This window comes from Populus alba, chromosome 1 (assembly GCF_005239225.2).
Source record: "Populus alba chromosome 1, ASM523922v2, whole genome shotgun sequence".
Taxonomy (NCBI): Eukaryota; Viridiplantae; Streptophyta; class Magnoliopsida; order Malpighiales; family Salicaceae; genus Populus; species Populus alba.
In genome coordinates this window covers 29208656-29235229 of record NC_133284.1, presented here as the reverse complement: position 1 = coordinate 29235229, position 26574 = coordinate 29208656, and the positions used below count along the sequence as shown (strand labels likewise).

The 26574-nt window shown below is 34.1% G+C and overlaps 4 protein-coding genes across 5 annotated transcripts; 1 reads left to right on the top strand and 3 right to left on the bottom strand.

Moving 5' to 3' along the window:
- Positions 1-67: 67 nt before the first annotated feature.
- LOC118032927 (mitochondrial import inner membrane translocase subunit TIM10) lies at positions 68-2454 on the top strand. The gene is made up of 6 exons (XM_035037726.2): positions 68-213; positions 302-357; positions 584-636; positions 1048-1086; positions 1223-1292; positions 2045-2454. The coding sequence occupies exons 2-6, from the start codon at positions 310-312 to the stop codon at positions 2093-2095; spliced, it is 261 nt and encodes an 86-aa protein (XP_034893617.1). The 5' UTR covers positions 68-213; positions 302-309; the 3' UTR covers positions 2096-2454.
- Positions 2455-3025: 571 nt separating this feature from the next.
- On the bottom strand, positions 3026-7090 carry LOC118032924 (serine/threonine-protein kinase BSK5). Of its 2 annotated transcripts, none has more exons than XM_035037720.2 (10): positions 6583-7090; positions 6202-6413; positions 5966-6101; positions 5723-5856; positions 5531-5636; positions 5337-5422; positions 4900-5088; positions 4576-4743; positions 3930-4043; positions 3026-3527 (listed from the first exon to the last, which is right to left on the bottom strand). In XM_035037720.2, exons 1-10 carry the CDS (start codon positions 6662-6664, stop codon positions 3285-3287), a joined length of 1470 nt encoding a protein of 489 aa, XP_034893611.1. In that variant the 5' UTR covers positions 6665-7090; the 3' UTR covers positions 3026-3284. The 2 variants fall into 2 exon arrangements, with proteins under 2 accessions (XP_034893611.1, XP_034893612.1); XM_035037721.2 differs by having other exon boundaries at positions 4576-4740; positions 6583-7084.
- A 4496-nt stretch (positions 7091-11586) lies between these two features.
- On the bottom strand, positions 11587-16694 carry LOC118032928 (phosphatidylinositol:ceramide inositolphosphotransferase 3). The gene is made up of 11 exons (XM_035037727.2): positions 15707-16694; positions 15530-15619; positions 15325-15411; positions 15175-15243; positions 14307-14387; positions 13205-13276; positions 13004-13064; positions 12809-12911; positions 12527-12622; positions 12399-12445; positions 11587-12029 (listed from the first exon to the last, which is right to left on the bottom strand). Exons 1-11 carry the CDS (start codon positions 15737-15739, stop codon positions 11902-11904), a joined length of 867 nt encoding a protein of 288 aa, XP_034893618.2. The 5' UTR covers positions 15740-16694; the 3' UTR covers positions 11587-11901.
- Positions 16695-16836: 142 nt separating this feature from the next.
- On the bottom strand, positions 16837-22724 carry LOC140954499 (uncharacterized). Its single transcript, XM_073404356.1, has 3 exons — positions 22394-22724; positions 17538-20199; positions 16837-17445 (listed from the first exon to the last, which is right to left on the bottom strand). Exons 2-3 carry the CDS (start codon positions 20046-20048, stop codon positions 17152-17154), a joined length of 2805 nt encoding a protein of 934 aa, XP_073260457.1. The 5' UTR covers positions 20049-20199; positions 22394-22724; the 3' UTR covers positions 16837-17151.
- Between the last annotated feature and the right edge of the window lie 3850 nt (positions 22725-26574).

Below are 26574 nucleotides of genomic sequence, written 5' to 3'. Positions count from 1 at the left end.
ATTTGTACACGTGTCCCCTTTTTGTCTCGGATTTACAGTTTGCTCCCTCAGCTTCATTCGGGCTTTGATTGCGTGGCTTCTTCTTATTGGGCTGTGCCATCATCATCAACTCCCTACCTTGTCTTTTGCAATAGAACACACACACGGTGGTCTCTCTCCTCCTAAAACCCTAATTCCCATCCATCTCGCGGCTCCTTCTACTCTTCTTACACTGTAAGTTTGGATTCGATTTCGTTCTAAATTACTTTTGAATATAAAGGTATTATGGGTTGATAGCTGTTCTCTTGTGCTGTGTGTACAGGGAATAGAATGGCTGCCAACAACGTTGGTCTACCAGCTGGTGTCTCCAAAGAACAGGTGGGTCTTTTCATTTCAGATTTTTCTCTTCTCTTATGGGACTTCTAGGCATTGAAGTAGATTACCCTTTTGTTTTTTGATTATTTATGGTGATTGATGCTTGGTTTTGAATACTAGTATTTGCTTTGTTTTCTATTTATATATTTTGATTGAAATGCTATTACTATTATTTTTGTGGATTTCCATCAGTGCTTTGAGTTTTTGGTTTTTGATGATGGTGGTGTAGGCCTATGGCATGGCTGCGACCGAGATGGAATACAGAGTCGAGTTGTTTAACAGGTAATATGATGATCCTTTTTGTGTTATTACTAGCAAGAGGGAAAAACATAGGCATTGGATATGTTTGGGTAACTGGGGGCTTTTGTTTATTAAACAATTACAATGTTTTCCCTGTTGCTTTTTATGCATGTTTCATTTTCATTATTCTCGTTCTCTTTTATGGTCTATTTGATTCTCAGATTATGTAAAAAGCTCACATTGAGTATTGAAGTGCTAGGATTTTGCTGTTTACCAGCGTTTTTTTTAACTTCGATGTTTTTGGATGGGATTGTTTTGATAGACCACCTGGCTATCTTGATATATGCTTATGGTCATGCATTTTGGTGATATATGCTTCCAAAATTATTCTTTTGACAGTTCCAATTTCTATACAGAATTTCCTGAGCTCCTCATTTTATTTTGTTTATTCAGGCTTCTTAATACATGTTTCAACAAGTGCATTGACAAAAGGTACTTCTTGTTTTTTGTTTTTTTTTTTCTAGTTGTAGGGATCCTTATGAAAGTGCTGAAAGTATCTGAACTTTACATTCATTTTTATTGTTTTTTGGATTGTTCTTCAACTTTGATGTTTTTTCTTCATGTTCAGGCACAAGGATGCTGAGCTAAACATGGGTGAAAATAGTTGTGTTGACAGATGTGTTTCAAAATACTGGGCGGTAGGTTGTTTACCTTTTTTCAACTAGCTGATCGACTTTTACAACTCTTTATTGTTTAGCAATACTTGGAACTTTAGTTAATAAACAATTATCTTTTTTAACCAATTCATGTATGTTGATATTTTTAAATGCAGTTTTGTGAAACAATTTTGTCAAATGTATCCATCTGTACGAGTATTAGTTTTTTTAAGTGTACAGCACAAGTAATGATATCATGTTTCTTGCTTTTATCAGCCCAATATGTCATTTCTATTCAAGACTTGCTTGCAAAAGTTTATCAGCTCAAGTAATGATAGCATGTACATCGACCTGTGGACATTCAATCTTTTGTATAGTTGCAGTTGTTGGATGCATTTCAGTTGTAGCTGTAGTTTTAATCAGAAAGATTAAACTTTCTCTAATGTTTTGGCTGTCACTATCATCATTTAAATTGTTCTAAGCATATCCATAGACACCCAATTATAAAATGGCTAATATTCATAATGCGTGACTTCTACTTCTATATACTATCAAATGGTTCTACATTCGTTGGAACATTTTAGCATTCATTGTAATTATATATAAACATGAAGAATTGTTATATGGTTACATATGTAAATGCTGATAGTTGCTTTCCTTCTGTACCTCAACAAACATATGTGGTTGCTTTGAAAATGTGTCTGTGCTTTTAGCCATTTCATACTTCTGCTATAACATCATTTTCGAGCTCCTATTTGGATGGTATGTAATCAAAGCTCAAATGTTTTTTCCAGGTGAATGGTATCATTGGCCAGATGCTTAGTGCAGGTCAACGTCCAATGTGAAACTCCGACCTGCTCGGATTTGAAATTTGTTCTACATGAATACATGTTACGTGCGCAGAGGAAGGGGACTAAAAATCACTTTGTTGTCATTTTTCTCATCTCTAATCTATGATGTCATCTTCATTTGCTTAAGAATTAATTGCATTTCTTTCTGTCGTTTAGCTTTTACTTCAAGTAAGATTAATTTTTTGGCCTTGGGTTCTTACTGGAGAGTTCATCTTATTCCTGTAGTACAAGATCTGTGTCATTTACATGTTAAATTTGCCGCGTAATGCTGGGTTATTATTGGCAGTTTTTGGTGCATGAATTAAAATTGTGTAATGAATATTAATTGAATTTTACTCGACTCTTCTGTTTAATGTTACATCTTGCAGCATTTGGTGAAACTGGAGGTTATAGGCTATATCTGTTTTTGGTAGAAAAATTGAGAATTTGTATGTACGGTTCAGATGGCAAATTGTCCCTCTGAGGAACTAAAAAACTTACTGGTGCTTCATTGATAATTGATTTTGGTAGCGCTAATGTCATGGCATTTTCAATGTTCGCAGTCCTAACTCCTAGCATAAGAAGGAGCGACCGATTTCTTCTCTTCCACCAGGTTGCCATTAGTGCAACCAAGTTTCTCAGGCACATGTAGACATTCCTTTTCCGTTTGGTGCTCCCGTGAAGTCATTTTATCCGTGCAACTTTGATGTTAAACTAGGCTATCCAGAGTCAAGTCGCACCAGGAGATCACTAATCAGCTGAGTTCAGATGATCTGTCCGAGTGAACCATAAAACGGGCACCTGTCTAAATTCCAGCTTTCCAATTCATTCCACTCAAAATTTGGTATTCGATGGCGACTCTGGTTTCCTAAGAAAGACGTTCCAGGAGTCATAAAAGGCTTGTCATTTTGATGTTTTTTCAACTGAAAAGTGCTTGGAATTGCATCACCAAACACAAGCTAATTTTGCTTCCGCTTGTGGTGGATGTATTATTAATCCAAATACAAACAACACCTTGCCATATAGTCAAGGTCTTGGGAGTTCTGATCAAAATGATAATGACACGTGCACCAAGCATATAAATAATACAGTTAACCCCTGTGGTGCTGCAGTAATTCAAGCGCAAAAGGAAACAAATAGAGATGAATACATGGGAGTACGTAAGTTTAAAAGGGAAAAAATAAATACGAAAGGCTATACATTTTCAGTTTCCATGATTTTTTGCTTCTAAAGATGAGCCATCTTTTAGAGTTTCCTGTGCATCAGTGTCCATCCCAAGGCTAAAGAGGGAAGCAGCTTGAAGATAGAAGGCAGTGGGCCACTCGGGAGAAACTGCTTGAGCTTGCATAGCATCTCCAAGAGCTTGTTGTGGCAAGTCACTTATCAAGTAGCACAAACAGCGTCTAGCAAATACAGTTGGAGATACCATGGTCCCGCCATCGATAAACTACACAGCCAGAAAAGGAAAGATATATCCTACAATTAGGTAAAACTGTAAGTACATTCCATGACTTTCCATCAAATCAGTAACTAAACTAATGGGAATATTTTAATCTATGGCAAGGTGAAGCCATATGAAATGCTGATAAGAGTTATGAAACAAAGTTTGCTTCAATATAAAAACAGCATCTTTATAATAGTGTTTCCTTAGGCCTCGCTTCTTCTGTTATAGAGTTGTAGGACAGCCAATCATTTCATTAAATTATTCCAAATGTAGAAGAGCATATCCTATCCCTTTACCTATCTCTTCCATATCACATAACAGTAAAAATGTGTAGCAACCATACATTTTACCATGGCACGCCCTATATCAGAAAAGTCTCTGCAGTTGTCAATTAATATGACTTACTTGAGTATAACAATCAATGGCAGTGTTAAAATCTTTAGCTCGAAAAGCAGCATCACCACGTTTCTTACAATTCAGCGTTTCCTGTATCTGATCTGTCCACATTTGGAAGGAAAGCTACAAGGCAAGAAAAATTCAATTACACTCAGATATAAAATAAAAAGTCAACTTTGTTAACATGTTAATAATTGAAAAGGGTAATCAAAGTACTATTCTGTTTATTACCATGTTGTAAAATAAAACTTTCAGCATGGGAGAAAATTATTATTATCTGTTTTGGAAGGGTTATCCCTCGTATTTCCAAGTAGACTTTTATATGCCAAAGGAGTGATACTTTTCATAGTTTTCTAGCAGTTTATAATGATCAATAAAAAGCACTTCCAAATTCTGAGTTACAATATTTGACATTTCAATTGTGAACAATGAGATGAAATATTGGAACAAACTCGTATGACTGGATGAGAAATGGTAATCTCTGGTGACTGAAAAATGATGGAAATAAAAGAAACAATGGATTACTGTTCTGTGGAAAATGATGCTATCAATATATAAATCAAAAAATCAGACAACCCAGAGACATTAACAGCATTGTTCAACTCAGGCAAAGCTTTTTGTCAAAAATCAAACAAAATATGCACTAGATACCAACCTCATTTGCAATTCCCTCATCATCATTGTATCCCACCTTTTCCAGCATTTCATGTATTGCAGTAAGATCCAGTCTTGAGCAAGCTTCCCCTAGAGGTGTCAATGACATTGTTTGCTTTGGGGATTCAGTTCCATGTGGAATACCCATCAAAATATAGGATGGAACCTGCTAAATACCGGTAACTGAGATGATATAATATATTAAACAAATGCACCATTTTAATTTACATGATGAAAACTTTAACTGAAAGAGCAACACTATAAAAATACCAACGAAATGGCTCATACATGAGCGCATTGCCTGGCATAGGAATAAATGACACACCTGAGTATCTTTTTGAAGAGGAGTGAGAGCAGTTACAAGAGATTTTGCATTGGGCCTCTCACGAGCTTCATACTGTAAGCAACGTGAAGCTAAACGCACAAGTTCAGTTCCATCATCGTTTGAAAAATGACCCTCCAAACAAGAGTCCATCAGCATCAGAAAATTTTTTTCACGTATAAGGTCAAGTGCCTGCCAAAGAAGCAAATGAAGGGAAAAAGCAGTATTTAGGTCAAAATTTTATCTGAATTGCAGAAATGATCAGGCACCATACAATCCAAAATTTGAGTATTAAAAGCTAAAATTGTGACCTCAATTCAAGATAAATTGAAAACACAAATTTATTTTCGAGCAACTAAATATCATTTAGAAATGCTAAGAGAAATCCATTCGGAAATTCAACCTCAAAAAATTATTAGTTCGAAAGGAATATATATTACATGGCTTGGAGGGATATGTTTTCCACTGAGAAGATCAAGTAATAGGGTGCCAAAGCTATAAACCACGCTCTCCGGTGTCACTCTTCCTGCCATACATAGACATCTACATTAAGCTCTATCAATAGTATATTAACAATATTGGCACCCAATGCATACAAATCCAACCAAGCAAACACACCAGCTTCACTTATTACCAGTTCTCAAGTACTCGGGAGGGGTGAATGCCAAATTCGTACTGTAGCTCTTTCCATCTCTACTGTTCTTCATCAGGCCAAAGCAGGAGAGCCTCGGGTTACCATCCTGACAAGTGCTAACTCAATTTAAGATGCAGATCATGAAATCAAGAAAGCTGGCTTTTTTATAAGAGAGATAAATATAGTACGCACCTGGTCAAACAAAATTCTATATGCATTAAAGTCATGGTATAAGGCCCTTCCTTTACCACTACAGTACTCCAAAGCTTGACCTAAATAAAGAGCCACTCTCAACCTCATAGCCCATTTCATCGGCTGATTCTCCCCTGAACCCAAATTCATTTTTTTACACATTATCATTAATTCCAACTAATGCTTAACTATTTGCAAAAAAAAAAAAAAAAAAATAAGGATGAAGAGTAAAGCTGGCCTTACAATGAAAAAGATGCTTAGAGAGAGTCTCATTAGGCATAAACTCAGCAACAAGTAACCTCTCCTCTCCTTCACAGCAACACCCTATCAAATTGGCCAATCTTTCATTCCTTAACTGCCCCACTGCTCTAGCCTCCTCCTATATAAAAAAAATCCGACCACAGCAAAGTCACAAAAAGCTTAAAAGAGAGCAAGATTAACATTAAAAGAAAAATGGAAAAAAAATTGAAATTACAGACAAGGAATTGGCGAGAATCAGGCCAAGCAGACTTGTTAAAGCGTTTAACAGCAATCCAGCGATCATCTTCTTGAAGCTTTCCTCTGTAAACTACATTCGGAGCTTTCTCTCCGTGTTCTGATACTATGTTGTCCGAACTGAACCCTGACGTGGCAGCTCTTAGCTGCTCCAAACTGTATTCTCTAAACCCACCAGGCAATAACTCCCCATTCTCTAAACACACAAGTTTATGTATTATTTATTAAAGCCCGAAAACAAGAAAGAGAAATAGATTAAACTGATTAAACCCTAATCACTGAGGGAAAAAAGAGAGAGAATGCAGTGAGAAAATGAAGGAAGATGAAATAGTACTGCTGGTGGCAGTAAAAGTAAGTTGGATTACCAAGATCAGAGGAATAGTTGAGATTTGATTTGAGATGGGAAGGCCACCAACAGAGTGATAATTTGGAGCACCTAGCTCCCATTGCCTCCTCCTATGATCTACACCACTTCTTCTGTTTCTTCTTTTGATAAATCTTGAAAACCCAAGACAAAAACAAAAGTAAAAACAGAGAAGTTTTACTATTTAGTACTCATATTTTTTCAGTATTCTGTGTTTCTCTTTTTTTTTTATCAATGGACTAGCCACGAAAGCCTAAAGCTTGAGGAGGAGTGTTCAGTCTAGTACTATGCCTCCCTTTCTTAATTCTTGCATATATATATACACACTCACACACAGCACTTTCTTGGGGAGTGGAAGAGAGAGAATGAAAGGGTGTTGTTTGGGAAGCAAGAAAGTGTGAGAGAAAGAAAACAAACTTTTTTCAGGATCCAAGGCTGTTTCACTCTCACTCTCTGCATCTTTTCACTTCATTATTTCTTTCCATTTCCCTTTCTTATTCCTAGATTCTCCAGTTTTTTCACAGGTGTAGCCAATCAGAATCCAGCGCCACTCTCAACTGGAGCGCGTGCAGTACACTTAATGCAGGATAGTTGGATACCTGCGCGGCAAATCAGCTTTATGGGTGCAATTTGCTGTGAAATGAATGCCGCGTTTGGTTACTGTAAAGTTGCGGAGATAGTGGAAATAAAAGGTATATGTTTTTTTGTGATTTTTATTTTAAAAATAAAAAATTTATTACAAAATCATCTTAATAACATATATATATTTATCTTTACCTTTTTTAAACAGATATAAATTTGTCTTTTATGTGCTTCTTCTTTTTATTTGGAAACACTAAATAAAAATAACCTAAAAGGTATGAAATATATATATATACACATACTGTAAATGAAATATTATGAAATTTCTTCTTTAAAAAATTTAATTTCAATTAACTCATAATTATTTTTATTTTTAAAAAATTATATTCTAAAACTAAAAAAAACTTTGGCAGATATAATATGAGTGTTTGATATGCTGTGTGTATGGTTATTTTCATAGATGTTTTTCTATTAAAATATACTAAAATAATATTTTAACTTCTTACATTAACACATAAAAAACTTAAAAAAATGATTTAATATTTTTTAAAACAAAAAAAACAATTTAAAAACTTTTAATACATAAAAACCACCCACCACCAAACAAATTATATAATAATAACGTTGCTGGTTATTTTCGAAGATGCGAGTTTTTCAGGAATGAATTTATCGGCAGCAGAGAGTGGAGACTAATCGCGGAATGATTTGAGTCACTGTAGTGATATCGTGGCGTGGCGTGGCGTGTGATGCTGGGTGTTGGTCAAAGTCAAAGGAAAGGAGATTCAACTGGGCAGTTGCGATGCATATCTATTTATTTTCTATGTAAAGTGTGAGCTATTAGCTATGGTTTAAGCAAGGTTAAATGGTGCATTAATTACTGTGTCATTCAATATATATATATATATATATATATATATATAAACACCCTCAAGTTACTTAAAAAATTCATAATTTTAAAACTGATCCGGTATGGCATATTAATCTGGAATCTGGTTAACCCAAGACTGGAACCAAGCTAGATTGAAAAAAAAAACAGGAAAAGAAAAAACCTAATGGGTTAACCCAACGACCGGACAAGATTTTATCAAAAACTCGGTTGCAACTTGTTAACTTTTTTTTTATTAAAGTAACTCAAGTAAAAAAAAAAAAAAAAAAAAAAACAGAATTCATCCATGCGATCTGGTGATCCAGTCAAAACCTAGAACTCAGTTCTTGAACTAATTCGGTTACCAGATCAGGTCTAAAAACTATGAAAAAAGTAACTCAAGGGTATAATTTTTATTATGATTAATTCATGAAAATAAATATATATTAAAAAAATTAAAATCATGTGCATTTAATTCAAAACATATTTTACTCTCTCATTTCCTTGTAGCCCAGCGGTGGCAAGAAGTTTCCTTGCCTTTGCATCCTGGGTTCAAGCTTCAGTGTGTATGCTTGTCACTCTAGCGGTGCTTTACATGTTCACTGTATTTGCAGGATGTTCAGTGAGCTGTGGGATTAGTCGTGGTGCGTGCAAGCTGACCCGGACACCCACATAGAAAAAAAAAAAAAAGTTAAGAATTTATCAAAATGGAGTTTTCTTTCCTCCTCTTCCGAGCACGCACGGTGGGAGGCCACGTCAGGCTCATAATCCCGTGCGAGTGTTCAAGTGATCATTTTGATAAGGATTTTTTGGTGGATAGATAATGAGGCTGTCCTCTTCTTTCCTAATAACGTGTTCAAAATGAAGCGTAGGCTTGATGATTACAGGTATGAATTTCAGGGAAAAAAGGGTGTTGCACTTTAGGCCACAGTGGGCGACCATCAGTACCGAGCGCAGTGTATCTTTTAAGATTCGGACCCTCATAAATGCCCTGTGGGTTCCCTATAATTGATGGTCATTCCGCCCTCCTTTTCTCTCTATCTTATCCAATCACCCCTTAAACTTATGGTCAAGTATAAACGCGTGGGACATGTCCTTGCTGCCGGTCGGATTGTTCTGCCGGTGCACCGCCGACGGAGATCGCGGAGAACCCTCCTCCCATCTTGGCAAATAATGACTCCTAGTAAATCTAAATCTAAAATCCCAGTATTTGTTCTGCGTAATGCTTGATTCTTTTTGCAACGTATATTGACACATTCCTCCCATAAATGAAATAATCAAGGAGAGTAAAACAGGAAGAGAAATAAATTAATTAATTAATAAATGGAAGTAATGCTATACGTATCCTGATGCTGATGCTATTGTTCTTTAATTATTTCATTTAATTTGATCATAAAATTATATTTGATTTAGCTTACATAGTATTCAATCCAGATTAAGATCATGCTTGTTTTTAAGGTGGCAGCACATGTTTAAAATTATTTAAAAAAATATTTAAAATTAATTATTTTTATGTTTTTATTTAAAATTGATATTTTTTTTATATTTTTTTAACAGTTAAAGGATTTTTTTTTTTTTTGTTGCTTCACATCCATATCTTATGCTAATAAATTTTTTTGCTTTAAATTGACATATTAAAATAAAAACTGATTTCATCTTCTTCTTTTTTTTTTCGTATTTTCTTTATGTAATTATATCCAATTATATTTTTAAAATAATTTTAAAATTTTTATTTTAAAATTATTTTTTTATATTTTTATAGATGTGCTAATATTAAAAATAAATTTATATTTTTAATATATATTTTTCAAATTAAAAAAATAAATTTTAAAACCGTCCTTCAGAGAAGAAGCATCAATTTGATTTGATGTTTTTGTAATTGGATCAATTGATCGCGTTCAATTTTAATTGGACAGCACTTTCAACCGTAATTTTTACTATATAAATATTAAAAGCAACAGCAACAGTAAGAACAACAGCTATCACCACAGCAGAAGTCAAGAAGATTACCGAAATAAGCCATTTATTTAGACAACAAATTAGAGAAAACTATGACCTCGTGCTTTCAATACTCGCGCCCATTTTTGCCAGCAAGCCGAGCTTAGAACTTGTTATTCTGGCTTAAGAAATTCGACGGTGCCGGAGACCAAATCACGGTGTCCACTGCTAAGCAAAACTCCCTACTTGTGCTTCAATACTGCAAGCAAAGCTCCTAAAATCTTGACACTTTTCTCACCATGCTTGGATTTCGAGGGAACCAAACCAAAATGTCTACTACAAACAAACAGCATCAGATAGGATCTTGTAATAGAAGATCTGAGGTAGCTGCAGCCACATCCAGGCTCGCATTCTGTTCCCAGTTGGACTCCTTTCTGTGCCAACCTGACAAAGAAAATGCTCTTGGTATTTTATAACACGACGGGAGACTTTATTGGTTAGGAAGAACAGGGTCCAAAGATTGCGTGATAAATTAAGCTACGGAATAATGGAGGTCTATGGCGAGACATCCATCAAATCACCAGTATAAGGCCAGATTCTTCTTGCCTAACTTCATTTTCCAGCTCAATTGACTCAACGTGGACCTATTTGCCAGCGTTCAGTCAATGCAAGAACACACACGCACTGTGGTCTCCACCCCCACAAACACTTGCGAGTGAGCCCACATGGATAGAGAAACACTGGCTGTGCAAGAACACGTAACTAGTCTTCCTTCGCTTTTAACATGTTGCTTTAACTAGGATTTTAGAACAGACACTGAGGATTCTGCAATGGATTTGTTTGGGAACTTCAAAACATAGACCAGTAAGGAAGTTCAGGGATTTGGGTAGCATGAGGGCAGAGATCACTTCCTCTGTTTTTTCAAGTTCTCTTTTCCTCCCCTCTCCCCTACTCGGCTACTCTCATGATTGTCTGTACCACAACAATATAGAACATTAAAATCCCAATACTTCATGGACCACTCTCACGTGTTCAACGAAAGCTATAACAGGCATCTTACTTACTCTGACTAGCACAAAGCATGACCTTATCCTTCCTGAACTGTTTGTCAGCTTAATTGTTTTTAATGAATTGCTCGAGACTACTTATCGAAACATACACGACGGAGGTTCTGTTGTATGATTTCGTCGACGGAGGTTCCTTTGACAGGGAGGCCAACCATGCCAGGCATGTCACATGACAAGTTATGCCTCCAACGTTACATTTCAACCTCCCATGAAAACAGAGCAGAAAAAAATAAGTTTAATCTAGAGGGCGGTTGCACTCGTGGGACACGGACAAGGAACATTATTATATTTGCATCATTGGCTCACGCCAAGCCCAATTATCTGAAAAGGGAGAGCACATGGTGCCTCCACTTGTTACTGTATTCTAAAAAAATCCATCAAAGATTTTTGTGGACCAAAAATTCTCATTGAGCATTCTTGGTTAAACATGACAAGCTTTACCAGGTACAAAGCTTTCTCCCTCTCTCTGATGTAAATAGGCAGCTGTACTTGTAACAATTCCACAAACAAAAGAAAAGAATGCGATAATAATACACAGAAAGTATGCAGGATATGAGAAAACTAAACATTTCATTCCATTTCTCCATACAATAAAGCTACTGAGGTTTGACTATCTTGCCAACTAAGCTGAGGACTAGTTATTCCAAGCATAAATTTTAGGCACATATTCAAGGCGGTAGCATCAGCAGAGCTATCTTCAGCTAGTGCTGACATTTATGTACAATTAACCGCCATCTATGCTCCTAGCTTCAATCTCATTAGTAAAATCCATTTCTGCTCTCCATTTGGTAAGAACTTAAATCAAATTGCCTAAAGATTGTCACTGGCAAGGCAAAACTGTTATAATGAGTAGCATCATTCACGTTAATCAACCCGCAGTCTCAACAGTTACCCCAGTTAGTAGTATCTGGTGCTCTTCTTTGTTTTTGCTATCCCAGTCTCTACTCTGAGGTAGCAGTGGCAGAGATGTTAGTCCAGTGGGCCGCTCAGGTAAATCTGGAATGAAGATAATCGGTGTCACTCATTTCACATTTTTTAAATAAATTAAAATCTAACACGCCACTCAAATATAAACACTCCATCCAAGAAACACTTTGGATGATGAATAATGCACCAGTCAACTCTTTTCCTCTGACAACGTATCAATTACCTCCAAAGAGATTCTAGCCAATGAGCATGTAGCTCAATGGTGCTCTTGCATAAGCAAGAGAAGTAAGGTCTCTTGTTTGAGTCTCACCTTCATATAAAAATCTAGTAAAATTGGAACACACTCCTAAGAGATTCTTCCCTTGAAATCTCTTTCATGAAATATAATAACGTGAGAAGTAAGTTATTATGGGAAAGAAAGCAAAATGAAGAACTCACCTGGCAGTTTCTTGTCAATAAAAAATGTTACCAAATTTACAGTGTACCTGCGGAAGTATTAAACAATCCAAACTTATCAGAAAAAGTTCCTTGGGAATTAAATTCAGGAGAAGGTTGAGTCCTTTCACCATGCAACAACAACGTCAACCGTGTAATGTTTGTGAGATGCCACAATAAGAAAGCTTTGAACCACTGCAAGTAACCAAGCAAGCTGCTTAATGCACCTGCAGGTATGGGCCAAGTATTGCCAACAAAAGTGAAAGTCAGTCTTTCTATACAGCAGAGTGCCAAACAGCCAAGAAAAGCACCATATGTCCAATTCATACAAACACTTCGTCCTGGCCCCATTGCCTCTTTGTATTCAAGAGAAACAAAAGTAATAACCCATCAAGGATGAGCACGGTATTTACCTATTCGTGCCATATTTGTGGAATGTACGCACAAAAACTATGGTAAATATCATGTGCGATGAAAAAATCAAATCACCACAGCCATAATTAACCCCTCTGGAAACTGCAAATTATTGTGAGTCAAATAAGCAACAAGATGATGATCTGGTGCAATAAAAATAATAACAAAAAACAGTTGGATATTTCAGAACTTACAGTTGATCACAAGCAATTCAACTGCACTCTTTGGATGGGGCAGCCTGGCAAGTTTTGAGCCCTGAAAGAGAAAGTTGTACCTGATTGTAAAGAGATGCTACAATTACAACAATTGTAATTGAACTTTCATAAAAGGATAGTACCACAAGTCCTGAAATTAAAGAACCTGGTTGCAAATAGTATAGAGTTTCAAAAATTTACCTCATGGCAATGGTAGTTTGGACCAGGAAGATGAGTCGAATAGAATGTGAATATACGAAGAATCTGGCAAGCCTAATCAAAGTACAGAAACAATACTGAATGTTGTAAGACTGATATAGGACGACAACAGAAACTAATATTATGTCCATCACTCCATCCACTTATATAATCATATAGCCAGTGTGGGTGACTAATGTACAATGAAATAAATGACAAAATTAATTTCATCAGCAAAGAAGCCATCTTCTTCTGTCGGTGAAAAATGTGTAGCATTTTGGGTTCTCCTTTCAGGACATGCAGAACAGTGAAAGAGCATCCTGAGAAGTATCCATAGCAAGTTATGCTACAAGATGAACAGCGCCCATAACCAGTTTCAGTGTCGCTGGGAAAGAAACGCTACGGAGAAGATCAAGAAAATACAAGTCGAATATATTGAGACATCTTAGAAGTCAGTTATTGTAGTAGAGAAAAACAAAATCTGGAGCAGAACTAAGCTGAACTGGAAGATAGGTAAATGATATATGTTTTCCATTTTTTTGAGAGTAGAGGTCATTAGCATTTTGATAGATCCTGACAAGAGCTATCAGTCACTTAACAATCCCAAGAAGAATTTCAGAAGGTAAATTGTTTTCTTCCGTTGTTTGTGGAGATGTTTTGGGCTTGTTTAAGTGTTTTCCAATATAGACCTTGCCCAATGTTCAGTAAAATGGGCTTGCCCACCTGTTCCCATACTGTGTGCGGCTGCTTATGTAATATAAACGCCCCTAAACACTGGTGCTTGTGTCTGGATTGAGTTTTGCTAGACAGGGTAAGTTATAGATTCGTAAGAACGCATTGGAAATAAAAATCTTACAAAGCCAATTTTGACTTCAGACGGCAGGATTATTAATAAGTATCTCTCCTAGGACCTACTATGGTGGGAACATCAATGGATAATGGCCTTTTTTCCAATTATTCGTTCAATGTTTTTTTTTTTATTATTTCTTGCCCTTCAAGCATAGAGAATAACAAATACTTGTTTCCAACAAATTCAAGTTCAGGCCTCATTTCTGGCAAATAGAAGAACTTCGTATAAACAACAAGACCCAAAAAAAACACTTACCACTAAATAGGCAAGGACCCTGCACCATATCAGAACTGTATAGATTTTCTTGTTCTGGAAAACGAAGGGATGGATGGTCCACTGCAACAAAACTAACTCCTGTTAGAACCAGGATCAAATATAATTAAGAATAGAAGTCTGGCCACAAATGATTAGCTACTGAAACTCCATAGCATGAGGAATGATTAAATCAAAGAGAAAAGGCATGAAAAATATTCCACTTCTCTAAGGTTTTATAGAATAACTACTTCAGATAAAGAATAATAACATGCTAACGTCAGATGACATACCAATTTGAATCATCAAAGTCTGTATTATTTTTAAAACTGTCTATTTAATTCCTCAACTAAATAGCTTTCTTCGAGAGTTGTGATCATCACTATCATTCAAGTCTGGGACATTTGAAGTCTGAAACTGCATGTATCTGGTTGAATACTTCTTCAAGCGTTGAAAAGAAGGGATGCATACATTTGTGCAAGAGGAAACTAAGTGGGAAATTTCACAATATTGTGCAAACAAAATAACATCACCATCCAAAATATATCTTCCTTGCCTTCTCTACAAAGGATTCTATGAAATTTAATATACATGCCATCAGCTGCGGCAAAAGTTGCATTCATGAATCTTCCATAAACCACAATAAAGTGAAAAGACAAAGCAGAACATTAAACAAATGTAACAAGCAAGGAAACATAAAAAAAAAAAAAAAAAAAAAAAAAGGTCCACCAACATTATTGAAAAACATCATCAGCAACCATTACAATGGTAAAAAAGTCTGAAAACCATCTGTTAGATTACAAGAGAAAATCCCAGAATATGTAAAGTAAAAAAGAAAATCGACAAGTAATAACATGAAGAAAAACCTCACCAGCACAAAAGAAGCAAAGATGAAGGTGAATGAGGTTTCACTGACATAAGCTCTGTCCTGGCCAAGTTCCTGAAACAAAACAGAAAAGGAACATAAAATGCTGTTCCATTTCACAAACAACAATGTATTCCGAAAACTGATATTTCTCACCGGAAGAAGAAAAAAGCCAGCGTCCTGAAGTGTCGGTCCTGGCCTATGTAAGTAATGAATTCCATGAGCAGCTAATCCATGTATGTACTGTAAGATAAATAAAAAAATATTCATTAACATCATCACATAAGAACCTATTTAACATCAAATTGGAGAAAACTAAGAGATTAACGTAATAATCAACAGTTATTAAGAAAGAGGGAACCTGAAAAACAATTCCAGCAAGAAGCAGCCTCCGATTCTCTGCAACAAGCGAAATTTCTATTGTCGTTTCTGTGCAAATCTTCCTCCAGAGCTGCACTTGATAATATTAAACAATCAATCGAAACAAAAATAATTAAATAGTAAAAAAAGAGTAGGGGTGGAGACTCAAGAGAGAAACCTTGGGAGCCTGGCGAGCAATGTAAAAGGGCATTTTGAGAATCCGAGGTTATTGTTTGACATTTAACATTAATCAATAATAATTAACATAAATAAAAGACAGAAAGCAAAATTTGAATTGGTTTCTCTTTCCATTTTTATTTTTTTTGTTTCTTTGGTGATTTCAAGAGAGAAGCAGGATTTGAGATTTTGTGGTTGGGGATTAAGGATAATTGGGAATCTTAATCTTAATCAAATCTTCTTAAAAGATTTTAAATTTCGATTTTTTTTTTTTTTTGGTTGGAGGGAGGAGAGAGTTTTGAGTTGGAGAAAATTTTGGTAGAATCAACAAAAATTAATACCCAATAAAAATTTTATTAGAAAACAAAACTTTTTTAAAAGAAAAACTGTCAAGAATTGGTGTACAGGATATTGGAATCTCCAATGCAAGTTAAATACGGGATCATGGATAGTCATGGACACCTAACCCTATTTATAAAGTAAATAGGTTATTGCATGCTTGTTCTTACATATGAAAGATTCTTCACCGCTTCACTTTCATGTAAGATTCAATCCTTAATCTCCTGTGCTACAATGCGATTGGTTATTTAAAAGACTAACCAATAGATTAAGGCCCGTTTTACATTTACTTTGTGATTTAACAAAATTTTTAAATTTTTTAAAAAAATTTAAATCATTTTAATATATAAATATTCTAGGAAAAATGTTTTTTTAAAAAATACTTCTAAGCTGTGTTACGTGTAGTCAAGAACTCAAGTAAAATAATTCTTTCCTTTTGCAATTTCCGACTGGAATAAAGAAAAAAAAACGACTAAAGAGTCATTATCAGTCTCCTGACATGAAAGTTGAAAAGCGATGTTGATGTCAACATCCAAAATCCTGGACTGCGACCATTTACCACAGGCCAAAGGATGCTTCCATGGTGTTTTACCATCCATAACTTGCACTTTGGTCGTGAAGGGTTGACAAAATTACAGTTTCATGGCTGATAATTTTCCCAACTCTTTATTTAGCTGATGTTGACTCAGTCTAAATTTTAATTAAAGTTGAGTTAAAATGAATTGTTACTAAATAATATTCACAGCAGAATTTTTTTAACAAAAAATTGACAACTACTGAGCAAAAATAGCATTCACTGATAAATATTATGCACACTTGCGTTGATGATGAAGATCGTATTGCTCTAAGTACAGTTAATACTGGTTTTCTTGTCAAAAGAACCATGCCAAAACTAGTACAAAATACCATGCATGTTCTCAGGTTTCTAGGCTACTTTCCTGCTACTATCTCAGAAGCCTTGCTTAATATATGCTTATTTTTTTTCATTTAATTTTAACCACTTTTGCAAAAACTTCAATCCAGTTTCAACCATTGCTCACCCAGCCGACTGAAAATGTATTTATCTATACCGGACGTGTCTAATTACAGGGAAGATTTGGCTTCAAACTAGACCCTTCCTACCGGAGAAAGGGGTGGATATGAGACATATCTTGCAGGGACCTCTCCTGCACTTCCATTTGAAGCCCTTAAACCATCATTTTGCGACTGTAATGTTTCCAGAGAAGGTTTTTCTTCAAACAAGTTGCTAGATTCTGACATCTCGCATAGTTTTTTACCATCTAGAACTGCTATACAAAGAGAGAACGCTTGTAAAGTTGAAAGTGATGTATTGAACTCAACTGAATAGATCCCCTCCTTGAAAGGGGCCATGCTGAAGACAGGCTGGTTTTCTTCTCCACCCTGTGGTTAAATATGGATTAAGAGGAAGAGATGTAAGTTCAATATTACAGGTGTGGGGAATGATTAGTTGGTCTAAGCAATAGTAAGCATACCTGAGAGACGAGCTCAAATTTGTCGATTGCTGAACAGGCTTTTGTTGTACTCAATTTCTTAGTAAGTTGATTGTGGTTGACAAGAATCCTAAGTTTGCAACCCAAATCCCAACCTCCACAGTCACATGATCCACCTGATCTCCAACGCTGGAGCAACGATGAAGGTCCTCCTTTATTTGGTAGGCTGTGAATGCCACTTGGAAGTATGACTGTAGTATTGATAAGGCTTTGACTGCCAAGGACAGGCTGATTCTGTACATTACCCGAGGTAGAATTACATCTTGCCTCTGAATAATTATTGCACTTATTAGTCTGATTGCCATCTCTGATTGTACTTCTATTGATTACTTCAGGAATCTTGACAACAATGGCAGCAAGTTCATCGTTAGGCTGAAAATCTAAGGTTTGTTGCTCTGCCTGATGCGGATCCATAGCAAACAAAACAAACTCCCTCGCGAAAGATTGTGCCATGTAGTTTTGTCTAATCAAATTGGAAAACTGAGAACCAGAAACCTTCAACTGGGCAACAACATTAGGTATATAATCGTGACCTTTGCCCTTGCCACCTTGATTTGTCCACCTCCCATTCCTTTTCTTGACTTCTTGAATGGAAAAGAATGTGTAAATGCATCTGTAGTCATCCTCCCTCGATGCACTCAATTTCTTAATTGTGGCTGCAAGAAGGTCACGTTCATTGTCAACTGCAAACGTGAACATAGGTTGGCCATTCTTAACTGCAACTCGGAGAAGGGCTTGAAATGGGGACGATGTGTACTTCTTGTCCTTGAATGAATCACTAACACTGATTTTGCCAGGAGTGGTGGTATCGGATTTTACTGCCTCAATCTGTGCAGTTCCAGGCATACAATCTAACTGAATATTGAATGATTTGCAGACTGTATCTGTTGATTTAGAACCTCTCTGCAATTTCTCTCCTGAGTGATGGAAGTTTGCTGCCTTTGGCTTCAGCATTGGCTCCAGTAACCTTCTCAAAGGGCTTGACCGTGTTCTGCTTGAAGCATTTTGTGCATCACTACTTTGATTTCCCTGGCGCATGGAAGCCATAGCACTCTCTGAACCAGATTGTGCAGAATTATAAGTTGAGCTAAATTGTGGTTTAGATGAACCCTCTTTGGAGCTGAAACTTTTGCTTATCCTGCTCATACCAATGCTAAGTCTGCGAAATGGTGATGTGCTTCTTACTTTTTCAGAAGCTAATCTGTTCATTTTCTGATCTACCACACAAGGCTCTTTTGAACTTGAATCACTCAGCATTACAGTTGGTTTCTTTACTTTTGGAATTGTATCACGGGATGTACTCATTCCTATTTTGGCTTGTTGGGGCACTGATTGAGAAGAATCTGACAAAAAACTGAGATTCTTCATTTCACCTGAGTGCCATTTTTCCTCCAAGGGTCCGGCATTTTCATATGGAAGTGGGCATGAATGTGGGACATCAGAATGGACTCCTGGAAAGAAAATCTCCACAGGCACATCAGAAAAGCTCTTTCGATTTGCTTCTTCTTCCTTTTCACCAAACATCATTGTTGACTTATGGGGCACTCCGGAATGAGAACCTTGGGGGGAATCTCTTGGTATAAGAAGAATTAATCTTTCATTTGTTTGGTCAACATCTTGGTCTGCAACATATGCCTTCTGTTCTTGCAATTTACCTGCTCTCTTCATAAATTCATCCTCTGGAGGCTTTATGGTTGTCTTTGTCTTTGTCTTCGTCTTCATGAACTGCTGCCCTTCATAATCTAACCCATTAGGCAAAGTTCCATTTTCTGGATTGATCTTGGGGTTTGAATCTATTCTCTTGCACCGGTCAAGGTTGATTTCTGGATGGCATTTGGGAAACGGCTGATCAGCTCTGATAAACTTTGCTTGCTTAATCACAGTGCTAGTCTGGGAACCTTTGACATCCTGAAACTTTCCAGTGCTTTCTTTGAGTGATTTGACAGGAGAACTGCCTTTGTTGGGAGATGACATCAGATGAAATTGTAGTGAAGGGCGATGTGTCCTTAGACGACCAGGAGAGCAACTCTGACCTCCGCTGGAATAGACAGATGATCCTTCTGTTGAGAAAGGCGAGGATGAGTCGCAGCTTGAAAGTGAATGCCTGCTATTTCTGGCTGGCATCTGTTTCTGGCTGCACTGCCACTTTTCTAGCCGGCCCCAATCAAGGACCCCGACATTTAAAACTTTGTCTTGGCGGGTTTGTCCCCGTTCCAGATAGCTTGGCAATTTGGACATGTACTTGACAAGCTCCTCCTCCTCAATTTCTGTCCTGTGTTGCTTCAGAATATTTCTCAGAGGTTTAGAAGACAGATGATCTACGTTTTTTGTAATTTCATGATGGATATCAGTATGTGACAAATTAGGCTTTGCTAATTTCAGCTTCTCTTGCACATTCACGCTTTGCCTTGCTTGGGATATTACAGTCTTCTCAGCAGTACCTAATGATCGATCATTCCTGAAATTATTTTCCAGCCTTAAGTTGTCTTCCATAGACCAAATAGTTTATTTGGATGCCAGCCTTATCTCAAATGCAGAGGAGGCCACACATATTTCCACTTCACCTTTTCTGTCTCTCAACAAGAAGGCTCTGATGTGCTTCTACAGTTGCATGCTTTCGCTTAATGCACAGACACTGGCCGCTCTGAAGATAAAAACAAAAAAAATGAGCATAGAACACACCCAAAGTTCTAGTCATGGCTCGAAAAGCATATTAAAAACAATTTATTTATTTATTTGCTACTATAAGAAACAGCACATTGCAATTCTATGAAATTGTACATTATTATATTAACTCTAGTTTTCATTTGTGGTTAACCAAAGTATTTCACAAACATGGAGACTTTTTTCTTTGTCCATAAGTTGGTTTATCAAGAAGTCGTACTACTAAAGGAATAGATATATGAAGCTCGTTGATGAAGAACTGAATAATGAATAAACAAAATACCGGTAATCTCAGATTGTGAACAACCAACAATAACAGCTATCTTGAATGTCAAACTAGACAGGCACCAAAGAAAATAGAGAGCAGAAAACCAAATCCCAATTGGAAATTCAAAACAGACTTAATTTCTGATTTCAATGCAAGTAAGACTTGTCTTTGAAATCCTTTAATGATTGATTGGAAAAGGAAGAAAGAAATTTAAAAAAGGAAACCATGCTTACATGTGCCCCTTATACTTAAATGGCCTCAATAATCAACAAATATAATTACTCGGGTCTCCTCGTTGGTGTTCACATCTAAGACTCATGAAATGCGCTCTCCTTTTTTCTACCTAAAGGAAGAAGATGAGTATTTATGGGCATTAGTAGCATGCCGTATGTTGCAGAGATGATAGAATTTTAGTTATTTCATTATTCATATATAATTAATTGTTTAGTAATTTGATTATATTATCATAAACTTTAAAAACCTTGATATAGGTCGATATGGTATAAGAGATGAGTTTTTTTATTTTTCTCTATTACATCTTATCAAAAAATATTCAATATTGCTGCTTAGACTTACTGTTTGAGATTGTGATTAATATTGCTTTTCAAAGTATTTTTCATTTAAAAATATATTAAAATAATATTTTTTTTATTTTTAAAAAATTATTTTTAATATCAACACATTAAAATATCTAAAATCATCAAAAAAAATATTAATTTGAAATAAAAAAATTAATAAATAAAATTTAATTTTTTTTCAAAAACACTTTTAAAATGCAAAAACAAACAGGCAAGCTTCCTATTGATTTAAGAAATAAGAATTTACAATAAACCAATTCGAGAAATTGTGATCAAGTATTTAGTTGAAAAAAATTGTCTAATATTTTCTTTGTTTTCAACTTGGTATCAATATTTTAATTTTCTATTTTTATCTGGATCGTAGCAAGATAGACTCGGTGTATGTTTAAGTTTTTTTGGTAAATATCAAAATTTTGTTAGTTAAAGCTTAAATATAATGACACATAAGCAATCCATACATCATAACCATAGCATTTTGAATAGCGTCTATTTTGGAAATCTTGCATTAAGTAAAAATCTTACTTGTAGTAAGGAAGGGGACAGAAAATTACACACTTATATCAAAAGATGTTGATGAGATGTCCTCTTTCGATGAAAATGCTAGAGTTTTACCATATATAACATAGATTATCCATTTTAGCTGCTCTAGTTGTCACGAGATTATGACTTGAGCAGATAAAACGTACATGAAATTTGAATCAAGATAATTTAAAAAAAAATTGTGCTAGTTGATCTAAACCTTTCATAACTTTCACGGCATAAAATGAAATTCGAGGCAAGAAGACAAAAGACAATTAAAACACAGCAACAAAAAATTGAAGCAGAGAACTGTTGGATGCAAAAATTGGGTGGTCCATAAAACCCGTTTAACGATAAGGTATGATCGACTTGTCATCATCTTAGTTAGCCGGCTGGACTGCAGCTTCAACTAGAGTAAAAGGACAAGATCCCCGGGTAACCAAGATGCAAAGCGCACTCGTTTTCAAAAATCCTAAACACTAAGACGTCATTATTTCTCAGATTGACGAAAAAGTAGGGGCAGATTTGCTTAAAGGAAACACTTTTCTTTCTCTTTCATTCACCTTTACAAGAATTAAACAGTGCACAGTTATATTAAACTTAATCAAAAGCACTAGAAACTTGCCTAATCTCTCACACTCTCCCTCCCAGTTCAACTTGAGGATGCAAAGTTTGAACTAAAAAAACAAGCAACATGTTGAGACTTTTAAGTAAACATATGGATTATATACAAAAGTTTCTAGGAAACCAAACAGGAAGTTATAAACTTTCAGGAGATTTATCACTCGCACGAAGAAAATAGCACATACCCAGTTCAGGTGTGAAATGCAGAACAATAAGATATCATTAACAGCACCATAAGCCTCTTTAACACAGAGCAATACGTGTCGGTGCTGGCTTGATCCAGGATACTAACAGAGAGATCAGAGCAGTCATAGAGAGGGAAAAAGGGAAAACACTGCAAAGTATTAATGCCTTATCTTTTTTCTAAGCTAAAAACTGATGAAAAGTACAGAAAGGCAGAGAGAGAGAGCTCTTTAGAGAGAGATATTGTGTTTTCTGGCTGGAACTTGTTTGTTTTGTTTGTTAAGAGTCAAAGTGAAGAGTAGTTAGAGAGAAGGGGGTGAGGGTGGGAGAGAGCAAATCATTTTCATCAGACGGCCAAGAAAAGGTGAAAGCAGGGGCTGATGAGATCAGGTGATCACAGTCAAGATGGCGGGTGATGGTATGTTCGTGGTCCCCACTTGATACCTTATTTGTTTGTTTTTTCTTCTTTCCATTGATGCTTCAAAAACGACATGTTAAAGCTTGATGCATATTGCGAGGGAGGTGGCGGGTCCCAGTGTGGGTCCACGTGCATTCCGATGATTGGATTGGGCTCTGGACATGGATGATTACTTGATTAAAAAAGGTTAATTATTATACTAGCACTTATTATTAAACTTGTTTAGAGTACCGCTCTCTGACAAGAATTGAGGAAATTTGTAGTTTGTAGTTTAATTTTTTTATTTTTTTAGCAGAAATATAATTTTTTTTAATTGAAAATCAAGAAAGCTTTCAGATCTTGGTACGAAGTTTCCCATGATACAAAAGAATTCTCTAAATATAAAGAAAAATAGTTGACTTGTGTATTTTAATAAAAAAAAATTAAAAAAAAAAAAAAACATACCCGTGCATGTTTTACAAGTAAATTAAAAATCAATTGCTTATATTTAAAATATAAAAAAAAATTACAAATAAATGAAAAAATTATTAGTATGTATGGCTTGTAATCAATCAATTGATTATATGTAACATTGACTTTGTTTATATAAATACATTTAATTTATTGATAAAGATGTATTTATTTTTAATATTCATCAAATATTTTATTAATTAATTTAATATTTGATTAATGAATATAGAGTAAAGATAAAGTTATTGAAAAAAAAAAACTTTGCAAATGAAATTATAAAGTTGTTATAATCACGAGATTCTTATTGCAGCAAAGCATTTTTTTTAATGTTCTTGATTTATACTTTATTAAAACTGAACATTAATTAGAGTTGTTGAAATTGATATATGTCTTGTTTTTTTTTATATAAAATAAAATAGTTATTCTCATAAGCTGAAATATGAGATATTCATAAAATCAATGTATAGGTATTTATCGGATAACATATATACTAAAATAAACCGCATAAGAATTCAATATGAAGAGATCATATGTTTTTATAGAAAGGCTTGGGTGAAATTTGTGTAAGTGATCTTTATAATTAATATCTCTTATTTATCTTTATATAAAGAGTAATATTTTTTTTATCCTGCTACACGTTATTTTAATAAAGGATAACAAATATATATATCATAAAACTATATGAAGGCATTTAAGTAATCAAGAGATAATTCTTCCCTTTGAGTGAATTAAAAATATTAAGTGACCATGATGTTGAGAATAAACATGAGTTGACAAAGTAGATATATTTTATGCTACGATGTCTAAATTGAAACATTGTTGATAAATGAATAATAATCACACTAAAAAATTGATCATTAAAAGATTAAGTCAAATCACCTCTAACTTTTATAATATTTTAAGAATCATGATAGTTAGGTTAAACATTGTACTTTATCTTTAAATATAAATCAATCAATTATTTTATTGATAATAAATAAATTTATTTAATTTACTTAATTGTATTTTATTCAAAATTATAATTTATATTTTGGCCAACTTATTATGAGACCTTATGGGTTACACACGTAAAAACCATTGATCGAAAAAATAAAACAGGATGACCAATCAAATGTGACTTGCTTGCAAATAAATTTTAGAAATCAAAGACTATAATGTAATTAATACATGAGATTATAATTCTAGACATATAAACAACAAAGTAAGAACTTAATTGAATAAATTTATAAAATTAGCTTAAAATAATACATATGATATTATTTAAAACAAATTAATATTTTGCTATTTATAAAGTTTTTAAGTTTTTCCTATAAATAGAAATTTATGCATTTGACAAGGTGAGTAGAATACAATATAAAAACACATAAAACACACAAAAAAAAATATAGCAATCTCTCTTAATTAAAAAAATTTAAAAGATTTTTTTACTGATGATTTGTCTAAATTATCTTTAAAAATTAGATACTTAACAACTTATAATTTACAAGAACCTAGCATTAAAATACTTATTAAAAGCTAAAAATATTATTTATTTTTCATGTAGTTTTTATATAAACCTTAAATTGTGCTTAAGACTCCAAAAAGAAAATTAAATTTACAATTTCCCCATCAAAAATGAAAATGAGAAGTACTATTTTTCAATAATTCACCAATAACTTCGCTACTTTATTATTCTGACACATATTTTATCGAGGACGTGATTTGAAGATTGATTAATTAGTAATTATGTAGAGTCTTTATTGCAAAGAAAAAAAAAACTCGTGCAGAAAAAGATAAGAACAGGAAACAAGAATCTTAAACAAGGTAAAATATCACTAACAAAAAATCAAAGGATGTATTAAAATTATAGTAATCATGCTCACAAAAATATTTTTTATTTAAATATTTTTAATCACCTTTCATCAATTTTTCCAATTATGAGATGTATTTTTAGAAGGTTGTAATTATTTTTTAAAATATTTTTTATACTGAAATACATTAAAATAATATATTTTTTTATTTTTTTAAAAAATTATTTTTTATATCAGTATATATAAAAATCCAAAAATCATATAAAAAATTTTCCCATGTTTAATTAAAATTTATCTTGTAAAGCATTCCCTCTTTCATGATCTCGTCAACTTTTTTGGTACTTAGGATAGGGAGCTAATCTAGAGGGGATGAAAAAGGTGTTTTCCCATGTTTAAAAAGATAGATTAGATTCATGACGCATGCTTATATAACCAGTGTCCAGACTGACAGCCTGGACCTAATATTTATACATATATTTCTTTTATTAAATTTCATGTATCAAAATTAAATATATTAATTCGGTCCAGATTAAGAAAAAAATAATAAGGCTATACACTATAATAACTAATCCATCCTAATGAAATGATTTTATGAAAAGTGGCACATCAATAACGTGGCAAGCTGAAAAATCTTCTCACCCCAATCCCAAAATGTTGGAGTGCTTTTTTTAAAAAAAAAATTAATTTTTTTAAATATTTTTAGATCATTTTAATATATTGATATCAAAAATATATTTTTAAAAAATATTATTTCAATATATTTCTAAACAAAAAGTATTTTAAAAAAAAACATTACTATATTTCTAAATACCCTCTTATTGTTAATGGTTATTTATGCTCTTCAAATATTTTTTTTGTGTGTGTTTTTAATAGTTTTGATGTGTTAGTATTAAAAATATTATTTTAAATTAAAAAAAAATTATACCACACTATAAAACATTATGTTTATTTTTTAAAAAATCAAAGGACATTTCTTTAAGGCAATTAATACTCCACACGTTTTACCTTTTTGTTCACAAGGATATCATTTTATTCATATCATCACTTCATCATGTTAGGGTTCCAAAAAAAAAACATGATTCTCAAGTAATTCATGGAATATGCCTAGGTCATAATTAATCAAGGTCCCTTCTACACACAATATTTTTTCAATATATATTTTTTAAATCATTTTAACGTGATGATAAAAAAAATAAATTTTAAAAAATTAAAAATATATTATTTTAATGTATTTTTATATAAAAAATATCTTAAAAAAAATAAATATCAAACTCCAAAACATCCCAAATATACCAAGAGGAGATGCATGAATATTAAGGCATATTCATAGGATACCATCGCTTTCTCTTAAATGAAAGGTAGGTGGGTCTTGTCATGTTCCAGATATTATTATACGGCAATTCTTGAAGAGTGTCCAATTATTTCCGAATCAGCAGCCAAGTTTTTGAAAAATAATTTGCTTTAATGAAAGTGGTTGGCATCAAGTTGAAAAGTGTTGCCTTTGAACCATGGAAAGATGAGAAAA

What these genes read in the sequence shown, in the direction of transcription:
- LOC118032928 (XM_035037727.2), bottom strand. Translation starts at nt 15,739, where the DNA reads ATGCCCTTTTACATTGCTCGCCAGGCTCCCAAG. An exon ending in TTGCTGGAATTGTTTTTCAG is followed by an intron (nt 15,412 to 15,529) that starts GTTCCCTCTTTC and finishes TTTATCTTACAG; the next exon opens with TACATACATGGATTAGCTGC. An exon ending in CAAACTACCATTGCCATGAG is followed by an intron (nt 13,065 to 13,204) that starts GTAAATTTTTGA and finishes TTTCTCTTTCAG; the next exon opens with GGCTCAAAACTTGCCAGGCT.
- LOC118032924 (XM_035037720.2), bottom strand. Translation starts at nt 6,664, where the DNA reads ATGGGAGCTAGGTGCTCCAAATTATCACTCTGTTGGTGGCCTTCCCAT. An exon ending in AACATATCCCTCCAAGCCAT is followed by an intron (nt 5,089 to 5,336) that starts GTAATATATATT and finishes CTTCTTTGGCAG; the next exon opens with GCACTTGACCTTATACGTGA. An exon ending in CCATTGATTGTTATACTCAA is followed by an intron (nt 3,528 to 3,929) that starts GTAAGTCATATT and finishes CTGGCTGTGTAG; the next exon opens with TTTATCGATGGCGGGACCAT.
- LOC118032927 (XM_035037726.2), top strand. Translation starts at nt 310, where the DNA reads ATGGCTGCCAACAACGTTGGTCTACCAGCTGGTGTCTCCAAAGAACAG. An exon ending in AGAGTCGAGTTGTTTAACAG is followed by an intron (nt 637 to 1,047) that starts GTAATATGATGA and finishes TTGTTTATTCAG; the next exon opens with GCTTCTTAATACATGTTTCA. An exon ending in GTGTTTCAAAATACTGGGCG is followed by an intron (nt 1,293 to 2,044) that starts GTAGGTTGTTTA and finishes TGTTTTTTCCAG; the next exon opens with GTGAATGGTATCATTGGCCA.
- LOC140954499 (XM_073404356.1), bottom strand. Translation starts at nt 20,048, where the DNA reads ATGGAAGACAACTTAAGGCTGGAAAATAATTTCAGGAATGATCGATCA. An exon ending in AATTTGAGCTCGTCTCTCAG is followed by an intron (nt 17,446 to 17,537) that starts GTATGCTTACTA and finishes ATTTAACCACAG; the next exon opens with GGTGGAGAAGAAAACCAGCC.